Source organism: Eschrichtius robustus, chromosome X (assembly GCF_028021215.1).
Source record: "Eschrichtius robustus isolate mEscRob2 chromosome X, mEscRob2.pri, whole genome shotgun sequence".
Taxonomy (NCBI): Eukaryota; Metazoa; Chordata; class Mammalia; order Artiodactyla; family Eschrichtiidae; genus Eschrichtius; species Eschrichtius robustus.
Window position 1 is genome coordinate 21208095 of NC_090845.1, and position 21363 is coordinate 21229457.

The window sequence follows — 21363 nt, forward strand, 5'->3', positions numbered from 1 at the left end:
TGTTTAGAAATGCCAAAACAACGGTTTTAGACAAACATATGTTTTCATGATTAAATTCAGTTAGTATTCACAGTGAAGGGGGGTGGGGGAGAAGGACGGGGAGGCGCAGAACTAGGCAAGAGTAGGGAAGAAGATCACCACCAGGGCCTACTGGTTTTCAAGAGCTATTTTATGTTTCCTCACTACATTTTAGAGGAATACGAAATTGTGTTAATACTTATCATTCAGAACTACAAAACTCCTCTCAACTCTAATTTCAGCATGTATCACTTAAATTCATTTTTAAAAAGAGAGCTAGACGGACCCAGTTCAAATTTAATTACTCTGTGAAAAGAAAGAGAAGCTAAAGCAAACTTATAATATTTGGGGTTAAATAATTATGCTTCAACTTTAAAAGTACTTTCAAAATGAAACTATTCTACCACCTACCTGGTCCATCTTTCACCCACAAAATGTGCTTTAAAAAACCTAAATACACAAGCTACAACAAATTAGACTTCTTACACATAACTATTCTTAAAAACTATTCATTCTTTCTGGCTCCTGACCAAGCCTGAGAATCTTATCTATAAAGACATACTGCCTTATTAGCTAAACGATGAGTCCTGTCTATTGCTTTCAAATGCACCAACCTTCTCAAAAACACTGGATGGGGTCATCAAACAAAACCTGATGTTCTGAATGATGGTATCGGTATGTCTCCAGCGTCTTCTATCATGCCGCAGCCAAGACTGCACAGCCTCGTACAGCTCTATCTCTGGGAACCTGCTCAGATGATCATTATCCAAGTAAGACATGAGCTTCTCAAAGCTCAGATAAGACAGGAAGTCAGGCCTGGACATGAGTGGTACAAAGTTGTCTAGCAGAAAGGCGTCCAACTTCTCCCTGACTCCCTCGATGTTTACACCGAAATCATCTAAGAGTCTCATAATTTCTGCACAGTTTTCTAAGCAGATTTTTGCTAACAGAAAAGAGCAGCAGAACTTCACCACTTCTATAAGTTGAACATACATGGCAGCCTGAAGAATCTCATGAACAGTACTCATACTCAGTTCTATAGTTCCATAGTACATAAACTGAAGGACATGGCTGAAACCGGTAGCAGTTAGACCTTTTAAATGAATTTTGTCCTGATCTCGCTCCCTCATGTCTGCGGTAAACATAATTCTGAAGTAATCACTCTGGGTGGCCAAGAGTGCTTTATGGGCCTGGAACTGATGATCTTCAATAACCAGAGTGACATCAAGAAGCAATCCCTCCTCATACAGTGCTCTGAACCCAGCAGAGACACTGGTGTCATGGATGGAGGAACAGAATCCTTCCACGTCCCCTGCCATGAATCACCTGGAAAAAAAGTAATCAAAGAAAACTGTGTTAATCATTTCCATGCATTCTGAAGACATTATTCACTTAGAGCTTAAAAAGTTTTTATAATTATCTCAATTCCACTGCCTAAGTCCTACATGTACAAACCCTTTGGGAGAAAACAACTTAAAGGTTTGTGGGCTAATATTTTTGGCTTCCCTACCTGGGGGAAAAAAATCTATTAAATATCTATTCAACAATGGTAAATTGTTAACTTACAAATATATGCCTATCCCAGTGATTTTACACTGTTTACCAAATATATTTAAACACGTCCCCAAATTATCCAAAAAGGATTTCTCAGCCAAATACTAAATCAGGAGAAAAAGAGATAAGAAAGAAATTAAACCAAAAAGTACACTGTTGACCTTGAAAACTCCTAGAAACTTACCCAAAGGAAATAATCAGATACATATGCCAACTTGCACACACACAGGTTTTCTTTCTAACCTTATTTATAATAAAAAACTGGAAAGTATTCAAAAGGCCAATAGAAATAAATACGGTACAGTCCTACAATGGATTACTTTAACAACTAAAAATGATGGCAGCAATCTACCTATTCTAAGAAATAATATTTACTAGGTATTGTTGTTATGTGGGAAAAAAAGCAGGCAACTGCAGTATACTCAGTATATTTTCAAAAATTAAATATACATATATATATATATATATATATATATATATATATATATGTTTCGATGAGAAAAAGTTTGGAGGAATATATACCAAAATGATGTCCCTGGGGTAGTGGGACTTCAAGAAATTTTGAGGTTTATCTTTTCCTTCTTACTTACCTCATTAACCTTATTTTTAAAAACAATGACCATGTATTGTTTATACATTTAAAACATAAATACATAATTTTTAAAGGGAATTAAACCGCATTTCTGCATATCAGAGAAATGAAGCCAAATAGTGGGATTATAATTAGATCTCTTAAGCAGAATAAACTAATTCAGTCTACTAGACTGTTTATGAAGCAAAGTAATTTTCTTTCCACACAACCCCCCCAGGCCAACTATCTATCCTCTCCTCAACTCTCATCCTCACACAGCTCCAAGCTTCCTCCACAATGACACATCCTCCCATCCACGAATTCCCTCCCAACCCTCTCCACTGTGCCCTGTGGAACCTTGCTTCAGTGTAAACAAACTCCCTTACAGGCTCATGCCGGTCACAGAAAGTTTTCTCTGCTTTCTGATTTAAAAACAAAAAACAAAACAACCCTCTTCTATGTTCTTCTTAGAACAAAATGCTCTTCTATAGCTTACGACCTACCTTCTAATAAGCCTTCTCTTAGCTTTCTACTGTCCTTTTTCTAAAATATGGCAGAGGGGATTCCTGAAAGGCATATACCGCTATATCTAACGTAATGCCTCGCGCACAGAGGTGCTCTTCTTTTGGTTAACAAAGGGGAAGGCACTGGTAATAGAGTGGTGAGGCTGCCAGGATGGCCTCCCTGAAGAAGGAGATAGAGCAGGTGCCAGCAGTGACTGTGGTGCCAGCTGCTTTGCTGTAGGGCTCGTGGTCCACCCAAACACTCAATCAGGGAAAGGAAAGAAGGTCTAAGCTGGAGAAGGACAGAGGTAAAGTTTGGAGATGACAGACCAAATGAAAAGAGAGGAGATTAAGCCGGAGACTGGGAAGCCGACAGTTAAAGATTTCAGGTGTGGATCAGTTCCTGATTGTGGCAAGGCCCAGCAGGTTTGAGAATAAGGTTTTAAAATGGAGCAAGAGGGCACTTCCCTGGTGGCACAGTGGTTGAGAGTCTGCCTGCTAATGAAGGGGACACGGGTTCGAGCCCTGGTCTGGGAAGATCCCACATGCCGCGGAGCAACTGGGCCCGTGAGCCACAACTACTGAGCCTGCGCGTCTGGAGCCTGTGCTCCGCAACAGGAGAGGCCGTGATGGTGAGAGGCCCGCGCACCGTGATGAGGAGTAGCCCCCGCTTGCCACAACTAGAGAAAGCCCTCGCACAGAAACGAAGACCCAACACAGCCAAAAATAAATAATAAAATAAATTAATTTAAAAAAAAAAGACAGCCCTCTCCACGTGGCTTTCTTTAAAAAAAAAAATAAAAATGGAGCAAGGGGGGGAGGTTATAAGAGTTTAGGTGGTCAGGGAACTTTGCCTCTCAGTTTTTGGATAAGTGGTCTTATGTGAACATTGAAGAGGTGGAGAAAATGACTCTTAGCCAGGTACCACAGTCATCCGTGAATATGGAGGGGAGAGAGAGAGATCAGGATATGTGTATATGATAAGTAACAAGGAGCAATAGAAGGTGGATTTTTATCTAAGAGAGCTATCCCTTAAACACTGGTGTTCCCCAGGATTCTATTTTTGCACCTTTTCTCCTCTCATCTAAACACTGTATTTCCCTCAATGATCTCATCTAAACCCATGGTTTCTACTAATACCTACCTTTATCAGTGCCTTCACCATCACTGTCCCAATCTCTATCCTTACACTAGTACTATACATAGCAAATCTCCTGTTAGATACCTCTGGGTGCCCCACAGGGATTTCAAAATTGTGTCTAAACAGAATCATAATTCTACTCTCTCCCCAATCAGTTCTTTCTTTTGTATTCCCCGTCTTATCAAGAGGCATTCTAGGTGCCTCTTTCTCCCCCTTTGTCCTTAACTTACCTGTAAGTCTTACTGATTATCCCACATAATATGTTCACTTACCTAAGACAGCAAAGTATGCACAAGATGAAATTAATATCAAAATTTTTATTAGCACTCCATTAATCCAAAAGCTATATACTTCCATTTTGGAAAGGTAGAACACAAGAGGGCTGTCTATAATTTGGAAAATAGATATAAAATATTTTAGACACTGTAATCAATGCTTGGCAGAACTACTTTACTAACACATTCAAGACTAAAGTAAGCTATCAGATCTTATTTCCTGAATTATTTTTAAAGGTAAAATGAATGAACTTAGAATTTTCCAAGTGATATAAGGCACATGTACACAAATGCATACTGTGAACAAAAGGAACATTATCTGAATAATCAAATATTCTGGTTAGTAGAAGGCTATCAACATCACACTAACTATCAATTTTCAAAATAATTAGAATAAAAAACAAATTAAACTGGATGAAATTTTTGATATTTCATTATCTTTCTCAGGATCATTAAGGACACCAACTATCACTCTGACTCATCGAGATTTACTGGTCACAGTTAATGTGGATTTAATAGTAGAAGGTTGGACATCAGCATTCATATACTTGAGAGGAAACTGCTTTGTTTCATTAATCTGTTATTTTGACAGTGCCTAAAATACCATACATTTCACTTCTTGTCAAAGTAACCCTCTCTATTCAACAGTTATCACTATGTGACATGGTCTCAAACAGCTAATATTCACCTTTCGAACAAAGATTCCATCTAAATGAAAGTTTTTAAAGGAGATACTATGCTTTTTCAAAAAGAGTAACCTAGGTTCCAGATACTTAATATGGTGGTAACATCATAGGGCAAAGAAGCCGGGGGTGGGGGCGGGGAATGAGGAGGATTGATAAGCTGTGAGGCAAAAGACCCTAAAGATGTAAAGAGAGCACCCACTCTCCTCTGGGCACCCAGCCCACCAAGTGGGATTCCTAGCAGACAGGCATCCACCCTGTGATCCTGTCCTGTTACATATGGTCAGATTGGGGTGGGAAATATGAATCAAGATGAACGCTCTTGTGTCAAGAATTTAGAAAGAAGAGGAGAGAAAGAGAAAAAGACACGTGCACTGACTATGTATGACTGGAACTAGAACATGTCAAAGAGCAGCTGTGGGCACCAACTTCTGCCTGCCATGTGGGCTGAGTATCAGAGAAAGCCAGTCAACTGAGAAAGAAGAGGAAAGCCAAGACGAGAGGACAGGGAGTGCTCCCTAACTCCTTCATTTTTCCACTTCCTAGGCCCAGCTCTATTCCTACCCATGGGTGCTGAGAGAAATCCTTACATGCTCAGAATAGATCCCCCCCTTACTACCTCAGGTGGGTTTTTCCTACGTATAACCAAGGTCCCTAACTAATACAGTTTTAGAGCAGAAATAGCTATACTTTGAGTAAGTTACTCAAACTTTCTTGGCCTTATCTCTGCACCTATAAAATAAAAGCATTCAACACGATGATCTCTAAAAATTTTTAGTCATAAAACTCTTATTTATTCTACTTTTTATATGATTTTACAGATGTGTAAAGCACTTATAAAGATATGCAAAGTAAATAAACTATAGCTATTTTTAAAGTCTTAGTAATGCATTTCTGAAGTTTATCTGATCTAAAGTTCTTCTAAAACTAATTTGTAATAGCTGGGAAATTTGCAGTAATTTTTTTTGTACATGAAAAAGCTTGGTGCATCTATCAATAAGACAGCTTTAGAGAAGCAGCAGTATCTTACACTTTTATAGGAAGCATGTATGTAAGTAGAAGATGATACTCAGTGATTAACTGACCAACATGATATAGTCTGTAAATGGTAGTGAGTTACGAGTACAGGTATGGAGTCAGATGCCTGTGTTTGAATCCTGGTTCTACCGCTTCTTAGCTCTGTGACCTCGGGGCAAGCTACTTAGCCTCTCTGCGTTCTCATGTCCTTATGTGTAAAAAGGGGATTCTAATATTAGTAGAATCTACCTCACAGTTGGCTGTGAGGACTAAACGAGTTAATACACATAACGACTTCAAACAGTATATGGCCCTTAAGTACACCATAACGTTAGGGCTTATTATTATTATGCCCCTTCACTTGGTGCTACTGGAACCAATAAAATAAACCTGACCCTTTAATAGTCTAGTTAATTCTGGAGAAACCCTTCTCCTTAGCAACAGCACTTCAAACCCCAGCTCATTTTCTCCGTAAAGTCTCTTAGGACCCAGGCCAACTCTAACTTGAGAGATGAAGATACTAATGTCCACAGGTGAAATTTTTCTTCCAAGTCATACAACTAGTTAGAAATAGAGTTAAGACTAGATTTGCAAGAAGTACAAAATAGTGTGGTTAGGAAGAGCAAAATCTTTGAAATCAGAGCGCTTTTAGTACTTACCATCGGTGTGACCTGGAAAAATTTAACTTCCTGACCTCAGTTTCCATCCATATATTAGGACTCATCATCATCTATTATTACTGAGTTGGGGTGATGATCAAATAAACTGACGTAAGTTAAATGTCTAGCCCAGAGGGAGGCACCCCACCAGAGGTCAATCAATGCTGCCTTCCCTGTCCAACTCTTACCTAATGCTCCTTATCACCCACAGAACCACAGGAACTTAACACCCTTCAAACTTCCCTCTACAGACGCCATACCTCCCTAAGGTTTATCACAATGCAAGTTTATAAGAGATCAGGAGATGTACTGGTAGTCAAAACACTGGACCTCATTTGCAATGGCATTGTTTTCCATTTTTTCTCTTCACACAAGTATAATTTTCTAGCTTTTCTGGGCTCCTTAGGCTTTTCTGCCCTAACAAGAGTAACTACTCTTTGTATCTGTGCTGTTCAATATGAAAGCCACTACCCATGGGGCTTTTGAACACTTGAAATATGGTTAGACCAAATTGAGATGTGCTTTAAGTGTAAAATGAACACCAGATTTTGAAGACTTAAAAAAAAAAAAAGTAAAATATCTCATTATACAAATTTTTAATACTGATTACATGCTGAAGTAGTATTTTGGATATACTGAGTTAAATAAAACATTAAAATTAATCTCAGCTGTTTTTTACTTTTTAAAGCTGCTGCTATGAGAAAAATTTAAATTATATATTGTGGCTTGCATTATAGTCTATCGGACAGCACAGATCTATAACATAAATGTTTAAGGTGTCAAAAAACCAAACTTACAAATGAACATGTGAAACAAAGCCAACTTGTTCACAATCCATACCCTGGAAGCTATAACGAAAAGAAAAAAAAGTGAGGCTTAGATTAAAATAAAACAAAAATAACACAAAAACACACATGTAAGCAAATAAAATAAATAACAAGAAAAAGGTACGTGTAAGAAGAATACAAAAAGAAAAATATACAAAATCTTAAGTGTAAGATAGAGAATTATAGGAACTTAAGGAATAAATTAATAATTATAAGAACTAATCACTGTAAAAGTAGACAAAAATAACTATAAATCGATGAGGGCTGGAGAAAAATAATCTGCTAAGGGGCTTTGAGAAAAGATACTTACTGACATACAAAATGCTCAATGTACAAAAATTATTATCCTAACTTTTCAAAACACATCATCAGGTTAAGAGAAATCATGGTTTATAAACCTGTATACCCTTGGCCTTCTACACTTCTGTATTCTACACTTGGCCTTCAGAATTTCAAACGGTAAGGTTTTTCAAAAGAGGAACCAACTTAAACTAAATGATAAGGCATACTGATACTACGAGGAAAGAAAATACTGGAGTTTGTCCTGTTCCATAAACTTGGCACTGACTAAAGAAAAAAGAAAGCCTCACATTTTCTGCGCATGAGAATGACTGGTATAGCATTTCTCAAAGTGTGGTCCAGGTATAACTGGGGCCTTAGTCCCCTAAGAGAACTTCGCGAGATCAAAACAATTTTCATAATAATAATTTTAAAAGCGATTTTTCTTTTTTACTTTCTTTCTCTCAGTGTTTTCCGGATACTACATGTGATATGAATGCAGAAGCCAATAAGAAGCCTATTGTCTTTTATTAAGCCAGACATTAAAGAGATTTGCGAAAATGTAAAACGATGCCATTCTTCTCACCAAGTTTTTTGTTGTTTTGGAAAATAGTTATTTTTTATTAAAAAATGTTATTTAGATTAACAGGTAATGGGGTTTTTTCAGAATGAATTACAAGTATTTTTTTAAACTTCCCAATTTTAATTATTAACATGTAATGGGTTTTTAGAATGAATTACAAGTATTTTTTTTGAACTTTCCAATTTTAATTTCTAATATGGTCAATATAAATAGACACAACCCACATAAACAAAAGCTCTTTGAGATCCCAGTAATTTTTAAGAGTATAATGATGTTCTGAGACCAAAAAGTTTAAGTACCACTGACTGTACAAGAGATAAATAACAACACACACATACACAAAGCAACCTCTTCCTACCTCTGCCCTGGAAGACCATGACTGCTATTTGTATCACAGAAATTTCTAACAGTTCAAACTCTCTAGTGACCAGTAAAGAAAGAAGTCTGGTGGGGGTAAAATTGGACAGGAAATTAAAGGCAAAGAAATTAAATGCTTCCTTTTCAGTTAGAAGGCTGTCATTCTGATTAGAGGGCAAAATTCTGGGCAATTAAGTAGAAGATATTTCAAAATTAACTAACCTCCATGTTTATGCCATAAGCAATAACTTAATGCTTTCACATTCCTCCTACAGTTGCTTGAAAATTCATACTAAACCCTAATTTATTCAGTACAAAGCTAGATTCTCAGAGGTTGATATACGTATCTCCAATGAAAACTTTGAATTATTTCATACTACCTTCATCCTCAAACTGTTAGCCTACCAACGTTGATGCCTATGCAGAAAATGCCATACTTGCACACTAAAAAGAAAATGCAAAGCTTACTACGGATAAAAATAGAATTAATTCCTGAATCGTAAAATTTCTCACAATTTCTGTAACCTGTAAAGTAAAAATCTTTTATTCAACAATCTCAAAGCAACCAACTTCTCAATCTAAAAGGAAAGAAATTCCAAAAACAGACTAACTTTATTAGCTCTATTAGCAGTCATTTTACCCTGAGATATACTACTCAAATTGAGAAACAACTAAGTCTAATACTAGAGGAAAGGCTGCGTAAGTTAACTAATTTGTTTAGTACTGGAAATTCTTTCTTGTCCGTCAAAATGTTTTTATAACTCAGTACCAAACTGCAAATGACCATTAACTAAGCTTTTAGAAAGGCTCTGGGTCCTCCAGCCTCCCGGTTGGCACCTAATATCTAAATTACTTCACTTTTCAGGTATGTTTAGCATTTAGTCATCCTATAATAAAAGAAACCTTATAAGAAAAAGCCACTCCTGTTTCAATGCTATTTTTTCATCAGAAGATTTTAATTTAATGCTCCTCTGCTTATTCCTCACTACAAGTAAAAGTAGTCCAAGAGTGATGTCATGGAAAACAGCTTCCCTAGCCTTTAGAGATTGGATCCAGTGAGAATTCTAGGAAAAGCCTCTATTGGGGAATAAAACCCCAAATCTTCTACTAAGTTACTTCCTAACATGAAATCATCAATACTATAATGTTAACACCTTAGTTTTACATAAGAAATAAACAACTAAACTGAACCTTTTGGAAGGTCCTGATGTTATGATACAGATTTCCTGAAAATCTTAAAATGATGCAGAATCATTAACTAAATTCAATGATCTTATCAGAGACAAAGAATAAATCTTCTATCTGTTTTTATCTGCTTCAATGATTCAGCCAGATGAGTTTTAAAGGTCTTATATTAAAAACAAAAAGTCTGAGGAAATATCTTGCCTTTTCTAGTTTCTTTATTCCAAAGTTAAAATTTCTAATACTGAAAAGGCCTTCCGCTTTCAGACCAGCAGCAGCACAACATATACCCATGGCAAAAATGAACTGTGAGAGTTCCTCTCCTAATTCCTCCCCCTTGTTCACCCTGTCCCAGATACACTGGCCTCTTTGCTGTTTCTTGAAAAACAGCCACACACCCGCCTTAAGACCTCTGAACTTGCCATTCCCTCTGCCTGGATCACTAATCCCAATATACATGGCTCCCTTCAGGTCTGTACTCCCGTGTCTTATCTCAGTGAGGCCTTCCCCAAACCCCCTCTTTAAAATCGAAAACCACCCACCCACCCCACCCAACAGAAAATCCTCCTGTTCCTTTTCTGCTTTATTTTTCTCCATAATAATATTAAATGGAGATACAGGCTATTTTCCTTATTTAGTTTACTTTTTTGTTGTTTTCTTTTTTTTTGTTCTGTTTTGTTTCATTGACTGTTGTATCCCCAGAACCTTTCTAGGAACGGTGCTTGGCACATAATAAGTGCTTAATAAATATTTGTGGGATGAATAAATAAATTTAATCCTCGCAACCCTCCATGTTCTGTAACCATCCCTGATTTAGAGATGAAAAAAAATCAAAGCTCACAGACGTTAAGTAACTTGCCCAAGGCTATGATTCTTCATAAGCTGGGGTCAGCCTGACTTCAGAGCCTTCGAGTTTAACCACTATCCTGCAATGCTTCACCAATAACTGCCTTTCATTTCTCTTCAATAAAAAAGCCCACCAGCTACCAATTCAGAGGAAATATATGCTAATAAACTAATCCGACCCTTCATAAGCTACAGATTCATTCTCTTCACAGTTAATGTTATTCACTCTGAAAACGTTTAAAATAGGAAAGGGCAAGTTTCAGAACAGGCCAGCTACATCATTTTTGGGGCCCAGGGCAAAATGAAAATGTGGGGGCCCTCGCTCAAAAGCAGGAAAAAAGTGTCGTTAAAGGTAGTAAAGTACAAAGCTTTCTCCTTTCTTCTGAGGTCTCTCTCGACATGTCATGGTGTTTTTTTATTTGCTGTTTAATGCATTCTAAGTAAAGAAAAATAAAAAATTTACATTATTACCACGAATTTTACTATTCACCTTTATATTGTACAATGCCAGTTTTACACGCAGATTATTAAACCAAGTTTGGGGTCCTTCTGGACACCCATGAAGCCATGCCAGCCCTGGTTCCAAGGTTTTAGCCCCAGGTAACCCAAATCAAGGCAGAGAGAAGGCCAAACCTTGAAATTCCCAATGAAGCACTGATTTGCCAAAATTTTATCTTCAGGACAAGCGATAAGTCCAATGTATAAAAGCTAGCACATTAAAATAGGCTCTTCTTTGCTCATTTAATCCTGCCCGCCTTATATTATTCTGCTTTAAAAAAAAAACCATATTCGGAAAGACAACTGGTATTGGATTATAAATTTAATAAAACATTTCAGAAAAAAACTCAGAAAACCATTTGTTAGCTAAAAATAACAATATACTAAAAAAAAAAAAAAAAGCTTCTCTTTCACTTTTTGTGGACCATTTTAAAAAGCCATACATTTTTGATGTGCCAAATAAAAATGATTTCATACTGATCTGTTACACATATGTATCATAAATTCTGACAAATAAGTCCGATTTTCAAACCACAAATATTTATGGCTTATATATCCTAGTATCCCCCCCAAGTTAATCGGCAATAAAAAGTGCAAATTAACATCCTTTACCACTGAAAAACCGGTTCTAAGCACCTACTAAGTGTTGTGATGATTAAAAAAGAGAATTAAATTACATAAATAGTACATTAAGTGTCCCGAAGTTGAAATTTTCTATACATTTCTAGATCTGTTAAGTACAGAAATCTGACTGCATTTACAAGCTCTCCAAAAACAATTTTCATATTAGTAGAGATATTCAGGCATCTTGTTTCCTAGATATGAAAAACAAGCATTAAAATTAGGGTATATACCTTAAAAGCATTTTCTAAATTACAATTTAATCAGATTACCAAAAGAAAATGTAAATTCAAAAAATAGAAAAGACTAAACAAATGCAAGGTGCTTAATATTCCGAGTAAGAAAAAGGGCATAAGCGGCCTAGAAAAATGAAAAGCAAAGCACTACAGTAACGTTAAATTTGAATTAAAGAATACCGTTATTTAAATAAGCAGTTAGCATTTCGTAGGAAGAAGGCCAAGCAACGTGACTATTATATATCTAGTCGATTCACAGCACTGCTTCGCTATCCCGCACTTATTCCTTATACTTATAATATAGAAATAAAGAGGCAGCAACAGTTAGCCACTGCAACATTCACCACTCTGGCAAAGGTTACTTTAAAAATTGCCTTGCATTTTTACAACACTTTACAGCTACAGATTATTTTCACATATATGACCTCATACAGTCCTCACTACCCTGTGATGTGGCTATAACTGACTAGATTTCATAGATAAGAAACCGAGGTTCGGTAAGCGATTTTCTCGGAGTCACCCAGTCGAACCCAGACCTTCTGATTCCGCGTTTTATGCCTCGCATTTCGCATAGTTCTATTTCAGGCGCACACAGAATTTTTAAAGGGAAGAAACGGGTTAGGGAGAAAATAATCATGGTACCTGCAGCTGTGTGCTGCAAAAAATGGCTGAATTATGCTTCTTCCTTTTTTTTTTTTTTTTCTCCTTGAAAAAAATTAAATTTCAAACAATTTAAGTAAACTCAAAGACAAATTAGATCCCGGCGTCAACCAAATGTGTGACTCGGGTCGGTGCAGAAAGGGCTACCGAATCCGTGCCTAGCGCGGGGCCGCGGACGAAGCCCGGGCTCCCGCAGGCCGGAGGGCCAGGGGCGGCTACGCACCTCGGGGGTCCGTCCAGCCTCTAGTGGACGGCAGTCTGCATCAGGAAGAAGCGGGCCAGCGGGCCGGACGGTGGGCGGTCGGGCGCCGGGACGGCACTCAGCAGGCTCCTCGAACGTCTACAAGGGGCCGCTCCGGGGCCGGGCCAGGGCGCTCCGGCGGGGGGCGACTCTGCGCGCCTGCGGCCCCCACGACACCAGTCCTGGGAAAGAAGACAGCGCTGAGACGCGATTCGAGATAGTCGGGATCTGCGCGAGGCGGAGCGGCGTCGGGGCCGGGCCCGGCCTTGCCAACGCCAGGGGCCTCGCAGCGCCCGGCGGGGGTCGGCGGTAGGGCCGACTCGGGGCCTCGGGCGGAGAGAGGGGCTGGGGGGTCGCGGGCAGCAGCAGAGGCGCCGGCAACGGCGACGTCGACGACGGCGTCTCTGAGCTTCTGCCCCGAAGCGCGCCGAGCCTCAGGATCACCCACGCCGGGGGTGGAGGAAGGCGGGAAAGGGGCGGGCAAGGGGCGGAGCGTGCGGGGCCACGAGCCAGGGGCCGCTCCGGGCCGCGCGCCCCCTGCGGGCCACGGGAGCCGCCCGGGGCCCGCCCAGGGAGGCGGGGCCCGCCGGCATGGGGCTCCGTCCGCCGTCGTCGCAAAGCGGAAGCCTGCCACGCGGGTAGGGAGGTCGTGGGGTGGGAAGCCGAGAGTTGGAACGGAGGCCTGGGAGGCGCCCTCGGCCCCCACCGGCGCCTCGAGGGGGCCCGTGCGCGGGGAGCGGCCCGGAGGGTGTTTACCTTCCCCCTGGTCGAGCGCCAATGCCGCCATCTTTCAGCCAGCGCGCGTCACTTCCGGCGCCGCGGGAGCGGGAGCGGGTGTGGGAGCGGGGTGGGGGCAGGGCTGTCCCACGCCCGCGGGGCCCCACGTTCTGCAGGCCACGCCAGCGGGCCTCACCGAGGGAAGAAGGCGGCCCGACGCTGCCGCCGCGGGCCCGGCCCGACGCCGCTTCCCCCGCGGCTTCGCCGTCGGGGCTGGGAACTCTCGGCAATGCTGGTCCCTTCGCCGCGGTCCCACTTCGTTTGCACGAGCGGTGGGCTCGAGCCAGTGGGGTGCGCCCACCCTCGACAAGTTGAGGGTTAGGAAACCCGAGAAATGTCTTTTTGCATCTTGCACACGGTGGGGGTGGGGGAATCAGGGACGACGTGGAGGGAGCTTTGCGGTATGTACCTGTGTTATAAACGTGACTACATCTGCGCCAAATGACATCATTGTTTTAAAGGCAACTTGCAGGGGATCGTTGCGTCATAGTTCCACTTGGCTAGTTGCACAACAGTTAACACGTTTCAGAAATACATTTCCCAGAGGTGAGAAAATTCATAGAAAACGGCATGTCTGCACCGCACAGAAATGCCGGATCTAAAAACGCTGTTCTGTTTCTATTTGCGTCAAAATAACATGGCAAGAACGAACATTCAGAGGGCAGTGATTTTGGGGGTTGTTGTTCGCTTTTGACAAATCGTTTCTAGAGTTGTAGCTAATGCTTTTTGCATACCACCTTTTCTTGATTTAAGAATTTAAAACTACATTACAGGACTGTTTTGTAAATTTATTGTTGTGAAATCTCTTTGTGGGAAAAGTGTAGATGACAGAAAAACACAGTTGGAGGCCACTGGTTCTACAACTAACCTTAAATTAAGTCATCCATTGCCCATTTCTGATCCTAAACTGAGAGATTTCTCCTACCCCCACCCCCTGCCACCATTTTCTCTCTAGACCAGTATCCCGAAGATATTGGGAGATGTATGGCTAAAAACGATCATTAATCTCTTTCTAGCAAACTTGAATATGTCATGTTTCCCAAGAGGCCAAAATAGCACACTGTGTACCGTTTTGCTGAAGTAGACTAGTCCGTGGGAAAAAATAGTGAATCACTTTAATCTTTTGAAAATAGGGAAATACGTGTCCCTTTTCTGATTTAAACTATAAAACAACCTTTAAAAAACTGTAAGCCATAAATAACTTTTTAAAAAATAAATTTATTTTTGGCTGCGTTGGGTCTTCATTGCTGTGCGCGGGCTTTCTCTAGTTGCGGCGAGTGGGGGCTACTCTTTGTTGCAGTGCGCGGGCTTCTCATTGCTGTGGCTTCTCTTGTTGTGGAGCACAGGCTCCAGTAGTTGTGGCTCGCGGGCTCTAGAGCGCAGGCTCAGTAGTTGTGGCGCACGGGCTTAGTTGCTCCGCGGCATGTGGGATCTTCCCAGACCAGGGCTCGAACCCGTGTCCCCTGCATTGGCAGGCGGATTCTCAACCACTGCGCCACCAGGGAAGCCCCTAATGAGCGTTTTTAACAAAAATTTTTTAAAAAGAAACATAAAAAATAAATTTTAAAAAATGAGTGTTTTATAGAAGGGTCTAGTATAATAAGAAGCATTCTGCTTCTCCAAGACCAAGCAAAATAAAACCACATCATTTAAATAAACTAACTCCTCCAGGTAATTCCTGTCTTCAATTACTTTTCCCACCAATTACTGGAGAGTAATGGGAGCTCCTAAATGCCTTGAGGGCATCCTTTCACACTGAAAAAGCCCCATGGTGCAACTGGAAGCTGTCTTTTCCCAGCCGTCTAGCTTAAGTATTTGAGAGTACAGTCCTCAAACCCGGTATCTGGCAGTCCAGAGATGTCCGGAGGCATGCTAGAGGCTTGGGGCTGGGAGTGGTAGTGGAGTTAGAAGGAAGTTCATAGCCAGGGGTTCTGAGGATTTAGGATACTGTATACCCTCTCCCCTCTTTTTTTAAAAAAGAAGTTGAGGCTCTTCAGAAATCCAGAGTCTATGGTAATTATCTTGGTAATCACTTTTCACGTAACTAGCCTCCACCCCAGTCTCAGGGAATCAAAGAGTTACACCCTCAGCAAACTCTAATAAAGCTGCATATGCATTTTCTTTCCTCTTGAAAACTTTTGCCAAGCACTCTGTAGCTCTTCAGCGGGTTTTTCTAAGCCCCTCAGGGTACACCGGTATCCCCCAAATCAGTACAAACTTCTGCGGGTCCACACCAAGACTTGTACACTGACACATTCCACCAGGATGGCGGCTGTTGTCCTAGGCCTTATTTCCGGGTCCCTATCCCAGATGGAACCTTCAAAATGCAATCAGGATCCCCTGTTTGATCCCAAACTTTTCCAGCCTTGAAAGTTTGTTGTTTTAACAGCCAAACAGAATATTATGTTGCATGACTAATAGGAAATCGGTGTCTTCATGAATGTTGGAGGAATCCTGGTTAATGTTTACACATCTTGGGCATCATTGGTCACCTGTCACTTGGAATGGCTCTTCTTAGCTTCTCTCCTATTATTACCTCTGGCCTTCTGGTCTTTCACCACCTCTCCATATTTCTCCAACTCTCTCTTTGCACTTCGTGACTCAAACTTAATTCTCCCTCAACTTCCCTAGCAAAGCAAAAACCTAAAGCCATCACAAGGAAACTGCAATCTCTTTAAACAGGTCATGGCTTCTAGAGATCCTTACACAGGGATGTTCTTTCTGGTCATCTCTAAGATCTGTACTATTTGGTAGGAACCCATTCTTAAAAATACCAATTTTTAAAAAAAAATTATTAGCATCTTTAATTATTATTTATTTGGCTGTGTTGGGTCTTCGTTTCTGTGCGAGGGCTTCCTCTAGTTGCGGCAAGTGGGGGCCACTCTTCATTGCGGTGCGTGGGCCTCTCACTATCGTGGCCTCTCTTGTTGCAGAGCACAGGCTCCAGACGCGCAGGCTCAGTAGTTGTGGCCCACGGGCCTAGTTGCTCCGCGGCATGTGGGATCTTCCCAGACCAGGGCTCGAACCCGTGTCCCCTGCATTAGCAGGCAGAGTCTCAACCACTGCGCCACCAGGGAAGCCCAAAAATATCAATTGTTTCTCCCATCTTCTCTCTTCCCCAATCTCATGAGCCCCCAGACCCATCCCCTGGGCCCAGCTAGGAGAATACGAAATTCCTAAACATCCAAAAGGGATGTGGACACAAAAACAAACAAGCAAAGGCCCTTCGCAGGGCACTCCCCCCATGAAACAGGTGTGTCTGAAATATTTTCATTTGTGTTATTTCACCAATGTGGGGAGCTACCTCAAGGAAAATGAAGTGATAACATATCTTTATGGTCAAGGGGACTCAACACTGTAATTCTTCCAGGAACCAAATGCTTCTTCATATTTCACTTCCATCCTTAAAGCCCTAGCAAACAATTCTCTGCCTGCAGTTGTTAGAGTAACTGCTTTGCACCTGTGGCCAGCCAACAAGGATTCAAAAACACTCAGCTTTGGTTTCAGAGTCCCTAACACATTGTGAAAGATTTAGACAACATGGGGTGCTGTGTGAGCTAGCACAAACGGGGGGATGTAATCTGGGCATCGGCGTGTCAAGCAAGGTTACTTGGAGGCAGTGATTGCTAAGTTCAGTCCAAAGGGAAGGAGGAAAGGGAAAAAGAAAGAGTAAAGGATACTCACAGGGCAGTGCCTTCCAATCCTGGAAGAGGCAGCGAGGCACCTTTATTTAGAGAACCGCTGAAAATTTAGTAGGGTTACAGTAGGACCCGAAGGACAGAGGGAAAAGAAGCAAAAATCAGGAAGACTGGTTGTATAGACCTTGGCAGACAGGGTTTCTCCCCTCCTGTGTTGCCTCTCACCCCATGCTCTTTCCACTGTATTTTGTTATTATACTGATTAACATATTCAGTGATCTTCACACTTGCATTTTTTTTACTCCTACTTAATAAATTGTTCACTTATAATCTACTATGCTAATTTATTTATTCATGCCATAAATATTTATGAGTACCTACTATGTGCCAAGTCCTCTTCTAAGCACTGCGGATCTATCAGTGACCAAAACATATAAAAATCCTTGCCTTCTTATAGACTGCGTAAGTCAGGCAATAAACAAAATAAATAAGCAAATTATATGGTCTCTCTTAGAATGTGACCATATGGGAAATAATAGAGCAGGATAAAGAGATTATGAGTGTCAAGGGGGAGAGGTGCTCCAATTTTAACTGGGATGATAGGGTAGTCATTTTAGCCATTTTTTTTTTTTAGCCACACTGCGCGGCATGCAGGATCTTAGTTCCCTTACCAGGGATTGAATCCATGCCCCTGCAGTGGAAGGGCGGCGTCTTAACCACTGGACCACCAGGGAAGTCCCTTTTTTTTTTTCTTCTGTTATTTTAGCCTTGACTTGAAGGAGATGAGGGACCAGACTGTGTAAAGCCTTGTTGGCCATTATAAGGTCTTTGGCCTTTGAGAAATTAGGAACCTTTGGAAGGTTTTGAGAAGAGGAGTAATATGATTAACACTCAGGCTGCTGTGTAGAACATAGAATTTAGGCGTAATGTAATATACAACATGATGACTATAGTTAACACTGGTGTACGGTATATTTGAAAGTTACTTAAAGAGTGGATCTTAAAAGTTCTCACCACAAGGGAAAAAGCATTTTTTCTTTTTTTTTTTCCCCTTGTATCTGTATGAGATGGTGGATGTTGACTAGACTTATTGTGGTGATCGTTTCACAATATATGTAAGTCAGGTCATTATGCTGTACACCTTAAACTTACACAGTGCTGTATGTCAGTTACATCTCAATAGAACTGAAAGGGGAAAAAAACACTGGAAGATAATACACACAAAAAAATAAAATGAGCAGTTAAAAAAAGAATTAGGCAGACAAGTGTGGAAGCAGGGAGATGGGTAAGGAGACGGACTTTTCCAACGATGGAGTGGAATGGGGGCCACAGTGGAGACGGTGAGAACTGGCCAGAGTCTGCAAATATTCTTGAAGGTAGAACCAACAGAATTTCCTGGTTGTAGGGATAAAGGAAAGAAAGGTAGCAAAGAAAGATGGAATTTTCATTTCCTGAGATCTGGAAGACTTCAAGAAGGAGCAGGTTTGAAGGGAATGGGGGAAAAAGGAGAAGGTGCAAGGAGTAGAACCTGGGGCGTGCCAAGGGTAGGGAGCCATCCCAGAGAACATCAGGAACTGGTCTAGGAGACTAGAGTGTGGTACGCTACAAGCTGGGGAGACACATACTGTAAGTTGCTGAACATCCACCGTCAATAAAAGATACAGTGAATGTCGCCATTTTTTAAAATTAATTTTTATTGGAGTGTAGTCGATTTACAATGTTGTGTTAGGGAATTCCCTGGCGGTCCGGTGGTTAGCACTCTGTGCTTTCACTGCCAAGGGCCGGAGTTTGATCCCTGGTCGGGGAACTAAGACCCCGCAAGCCGCGAGGCACGGCCAAAAAACAAACAAACAAAAAATACAACGTTGTGTTAGTTTCTGCTGTGCAGCAAAGTGAATCAATTATACATATATCTACTCTTTTTTAGATTCTTTTCCCATATAGGTCATTACAGAGTATTGAGTAGAGTTCCCTGTGCTATACAGTAGGTTTTTGTTGGTTATCTATTTTATATATAGCAGTGTGTATGTGTCAATCCCAGTCTCCCAAGTTATCCCTCCCCCCCCTTTCCCCTTGGTAACCATAAGTTTGTCTTCTACATCTGTGACTCTATTTCTGTTTTGTAAATAAGTTCATTTGTACCATTTTTTTAGATTCCACAATATAAGCGATATCATGTGATATTTGTCTTTCTCTGTCTGACTTACTTCACTCAGTATGACAATCTCTAGGTCCATTTTAACTGAAAATATTTACCTTGAAATGCGGTCTAGACAATGCCCCCTTGAAAATGAAAACATTAAAAAATAAAATTTTAAAAGAAATTCACCACTTTTGTGCTCCTTACAAGCTAATGAAAAATAACACTGTGTTTCAGAAGCCTCAACATGCAAGCCACATATTCATGAGGTGTTTGGGAGATTACCAAGGGGCTGAGGGTAAGTAGAGCAAGGGCTGGGCTCTGGGGCACTCCAACGTTAGGGAGTCATCTGGGAGAAGATAGCTGTCAAGGAGACAGAGAAGGAGTAGCCAGTGACAGAGTAAAACAGAGTGTGGTATGCTAAGCTGGCTAGAAAAGTACTGTAAGTTGTTAAAACACCCACTATCAGTCAAAGATAAAATTAATGCCATCATTTTAATGAAATGTATTTACTTTGAAACACAATGTAGACAATACCCCCTTGTAAATGAAAATGTTAAAAAGAACAAATCCTCCCCTAAAGTTAATCATTTTTATGTTCTTTATGAACCAATGAAAAGCAACACTATACTTTAGAAGCCTCAAGACACAAGCCGCATATTCATCAATACTGCACTTCAGTAGATGTGCATGCAAACACACACATCCTAAGTGTGAACGCCAGAGTTGAGGTGAGTGGGAGCAATGAAGAGCTGCTATATGGTGTTTGCTTGATGAAAGAAGTGAAGAAAAGCCTCCAGTAACTACTGTTGCTAGAGCACAGCTTCAGGGTTTGGGGACTGTGGTTAAGGATAGAGACGGGATTGAATCTAGGCTCTGAGGTTATTTATTGGTTCTAAAACTAAGTTCTTAAAAAAAACAGCTATGCATAGCTGTCTTGGGACAAAATGTCTTTGTCAATACAGGGCACGGAGGGACTTCAGGTAAGTCAGTTCTGGCCTCTTCAGCTTGGGGCGGGGGTAGCTGAAGTGGAAGCAGGGGAGGTACATGTGAACAACCGGGGCCCAGGCCTGGCTGAAAGGACGGCTGAACTTTCCGCTGTCCTGGGAACATGACTTGGGAGGGACACTGGAATGCTAAACGTAAGTGGGGCAGGATGGCCCTCTGGGAATGGAAGTCTCAAGGTTGTGAAGATGGTGATTTTCCTCAAATTTATCTACAGATTTAAAACAATCCCTATCAGAAGTGTTCTCCTTATACAAGCAAACACCATGTGCCTGTGGCACTTTGGTCAGCTTCACCAGAGAGCAGTGCAGGAGACTGTGCAGCACGGCGCTTCAACATGTGGGTTCTGGGTCTGACTGCGTGGGTTCAAATCCTTGATCCTCCATTTTTTTGCTTTATGCCTTGGGGCAATTTATTTTTAAAAATTTTTTATTTTATATTGGAGTATAGTTGATAAACAATGTTGTGTTAGTTTCAGGTGTACAGTAAAGTGATTCAGTTATACATAGACGTGTATCTATTTCAAATTCTTTCCCCATTTAAGTTATTACAGAATACTGAGCAGAGTTCCATGTGCTATATAGTAGGTCCTTGTTGGTTATCTATTTTAAATATAGCAGTGTGTACATGTCAATTAATTTCACCTTTCCAAGGATATGGACAATCTCCAAGGGTAATTGTTTTTCTTTCTTTTTTTTTATACGAAGTATTTTACTGTATGCTGCCACCAGTGTATATAAAATAATTACCCTTGTGAAACAGAAATTCATGAATATTCAGAGAGGTAGACTGACAAAAGTAGAAGTTTGTATAGTATGGCACGTGTTATAGAGACAGCTTTTTGTACAGGCTTCAAATTTAGCTTTCCTTTGAATATTCACCGGTTTATGAAAAGTGGTTTAAAAGCCTTGCAAAGAGGGCTTCCCTGGTGGCGCAGTGGTTGAGAGTCTGCCTGCCAATGCAGGGGACACGGGTTCGAGCCCTGGTCTGGGAAAATCCCACATGCCGCGGAGCAACCGGGCCCGTGAGCCACAATTACTGAGCCTGCGCGT

The 21363-nt window shown here is 41.0% G+C and overlaps 2 protein-coding genes across 3 annotated transcripts in view; one reads left to right on the forward strand and one right to left on the reverse strand.

Annotated features, from left to right (window-relative positions):
* KLHL15 (kelch like family member 15) overlaps positions 1 to 13179 on the reverse strand; it is a 28381-nt gene extending 15202 nt beyond the window's left edge. The window contains exons 1-2 of one of the 2 annotated variants that reach the window (XM_068532475.1): positions 12734 to 13179; positions 633 to 1344 (exon numbers count right to left, since the gene is read on the reverse strand). In XM_068532475.1, the coding sequence (XP_068388576.1) occupies positions 633 to 1337 (705 nt within the window). In that variant the 5' untranslated portion in view covers positions 1338 to 1344; positions 12734 to 13179. Of the gene's footprint in view, positions 1 to 632; positions 1345 to 7168; positions 7270 to 12733 lie in introns of those variants that run through there. The other variant, XR_011072203.1, reaches the window with a different exon arrangement.
* Positions 13180 to 13306: 127 nt separating this feature from the next.
* EIF2S3 (eukaryotic translation initiation factor 2 subunit gamma) overlaps positions 13307 to 21363 on the forward strand; it is a 29015-nt gene continuing 20958 nt past the window's right edge. Inside the window, exon 1 of the mRNA XM_068532474.1 lies at positions 13307 to 13389. The gene's annotated coding sequence lies outside the window, so the exon portion shown is untranslated. The remainder of the gene's footprint in view (positions 13390 to 21363) is intronic.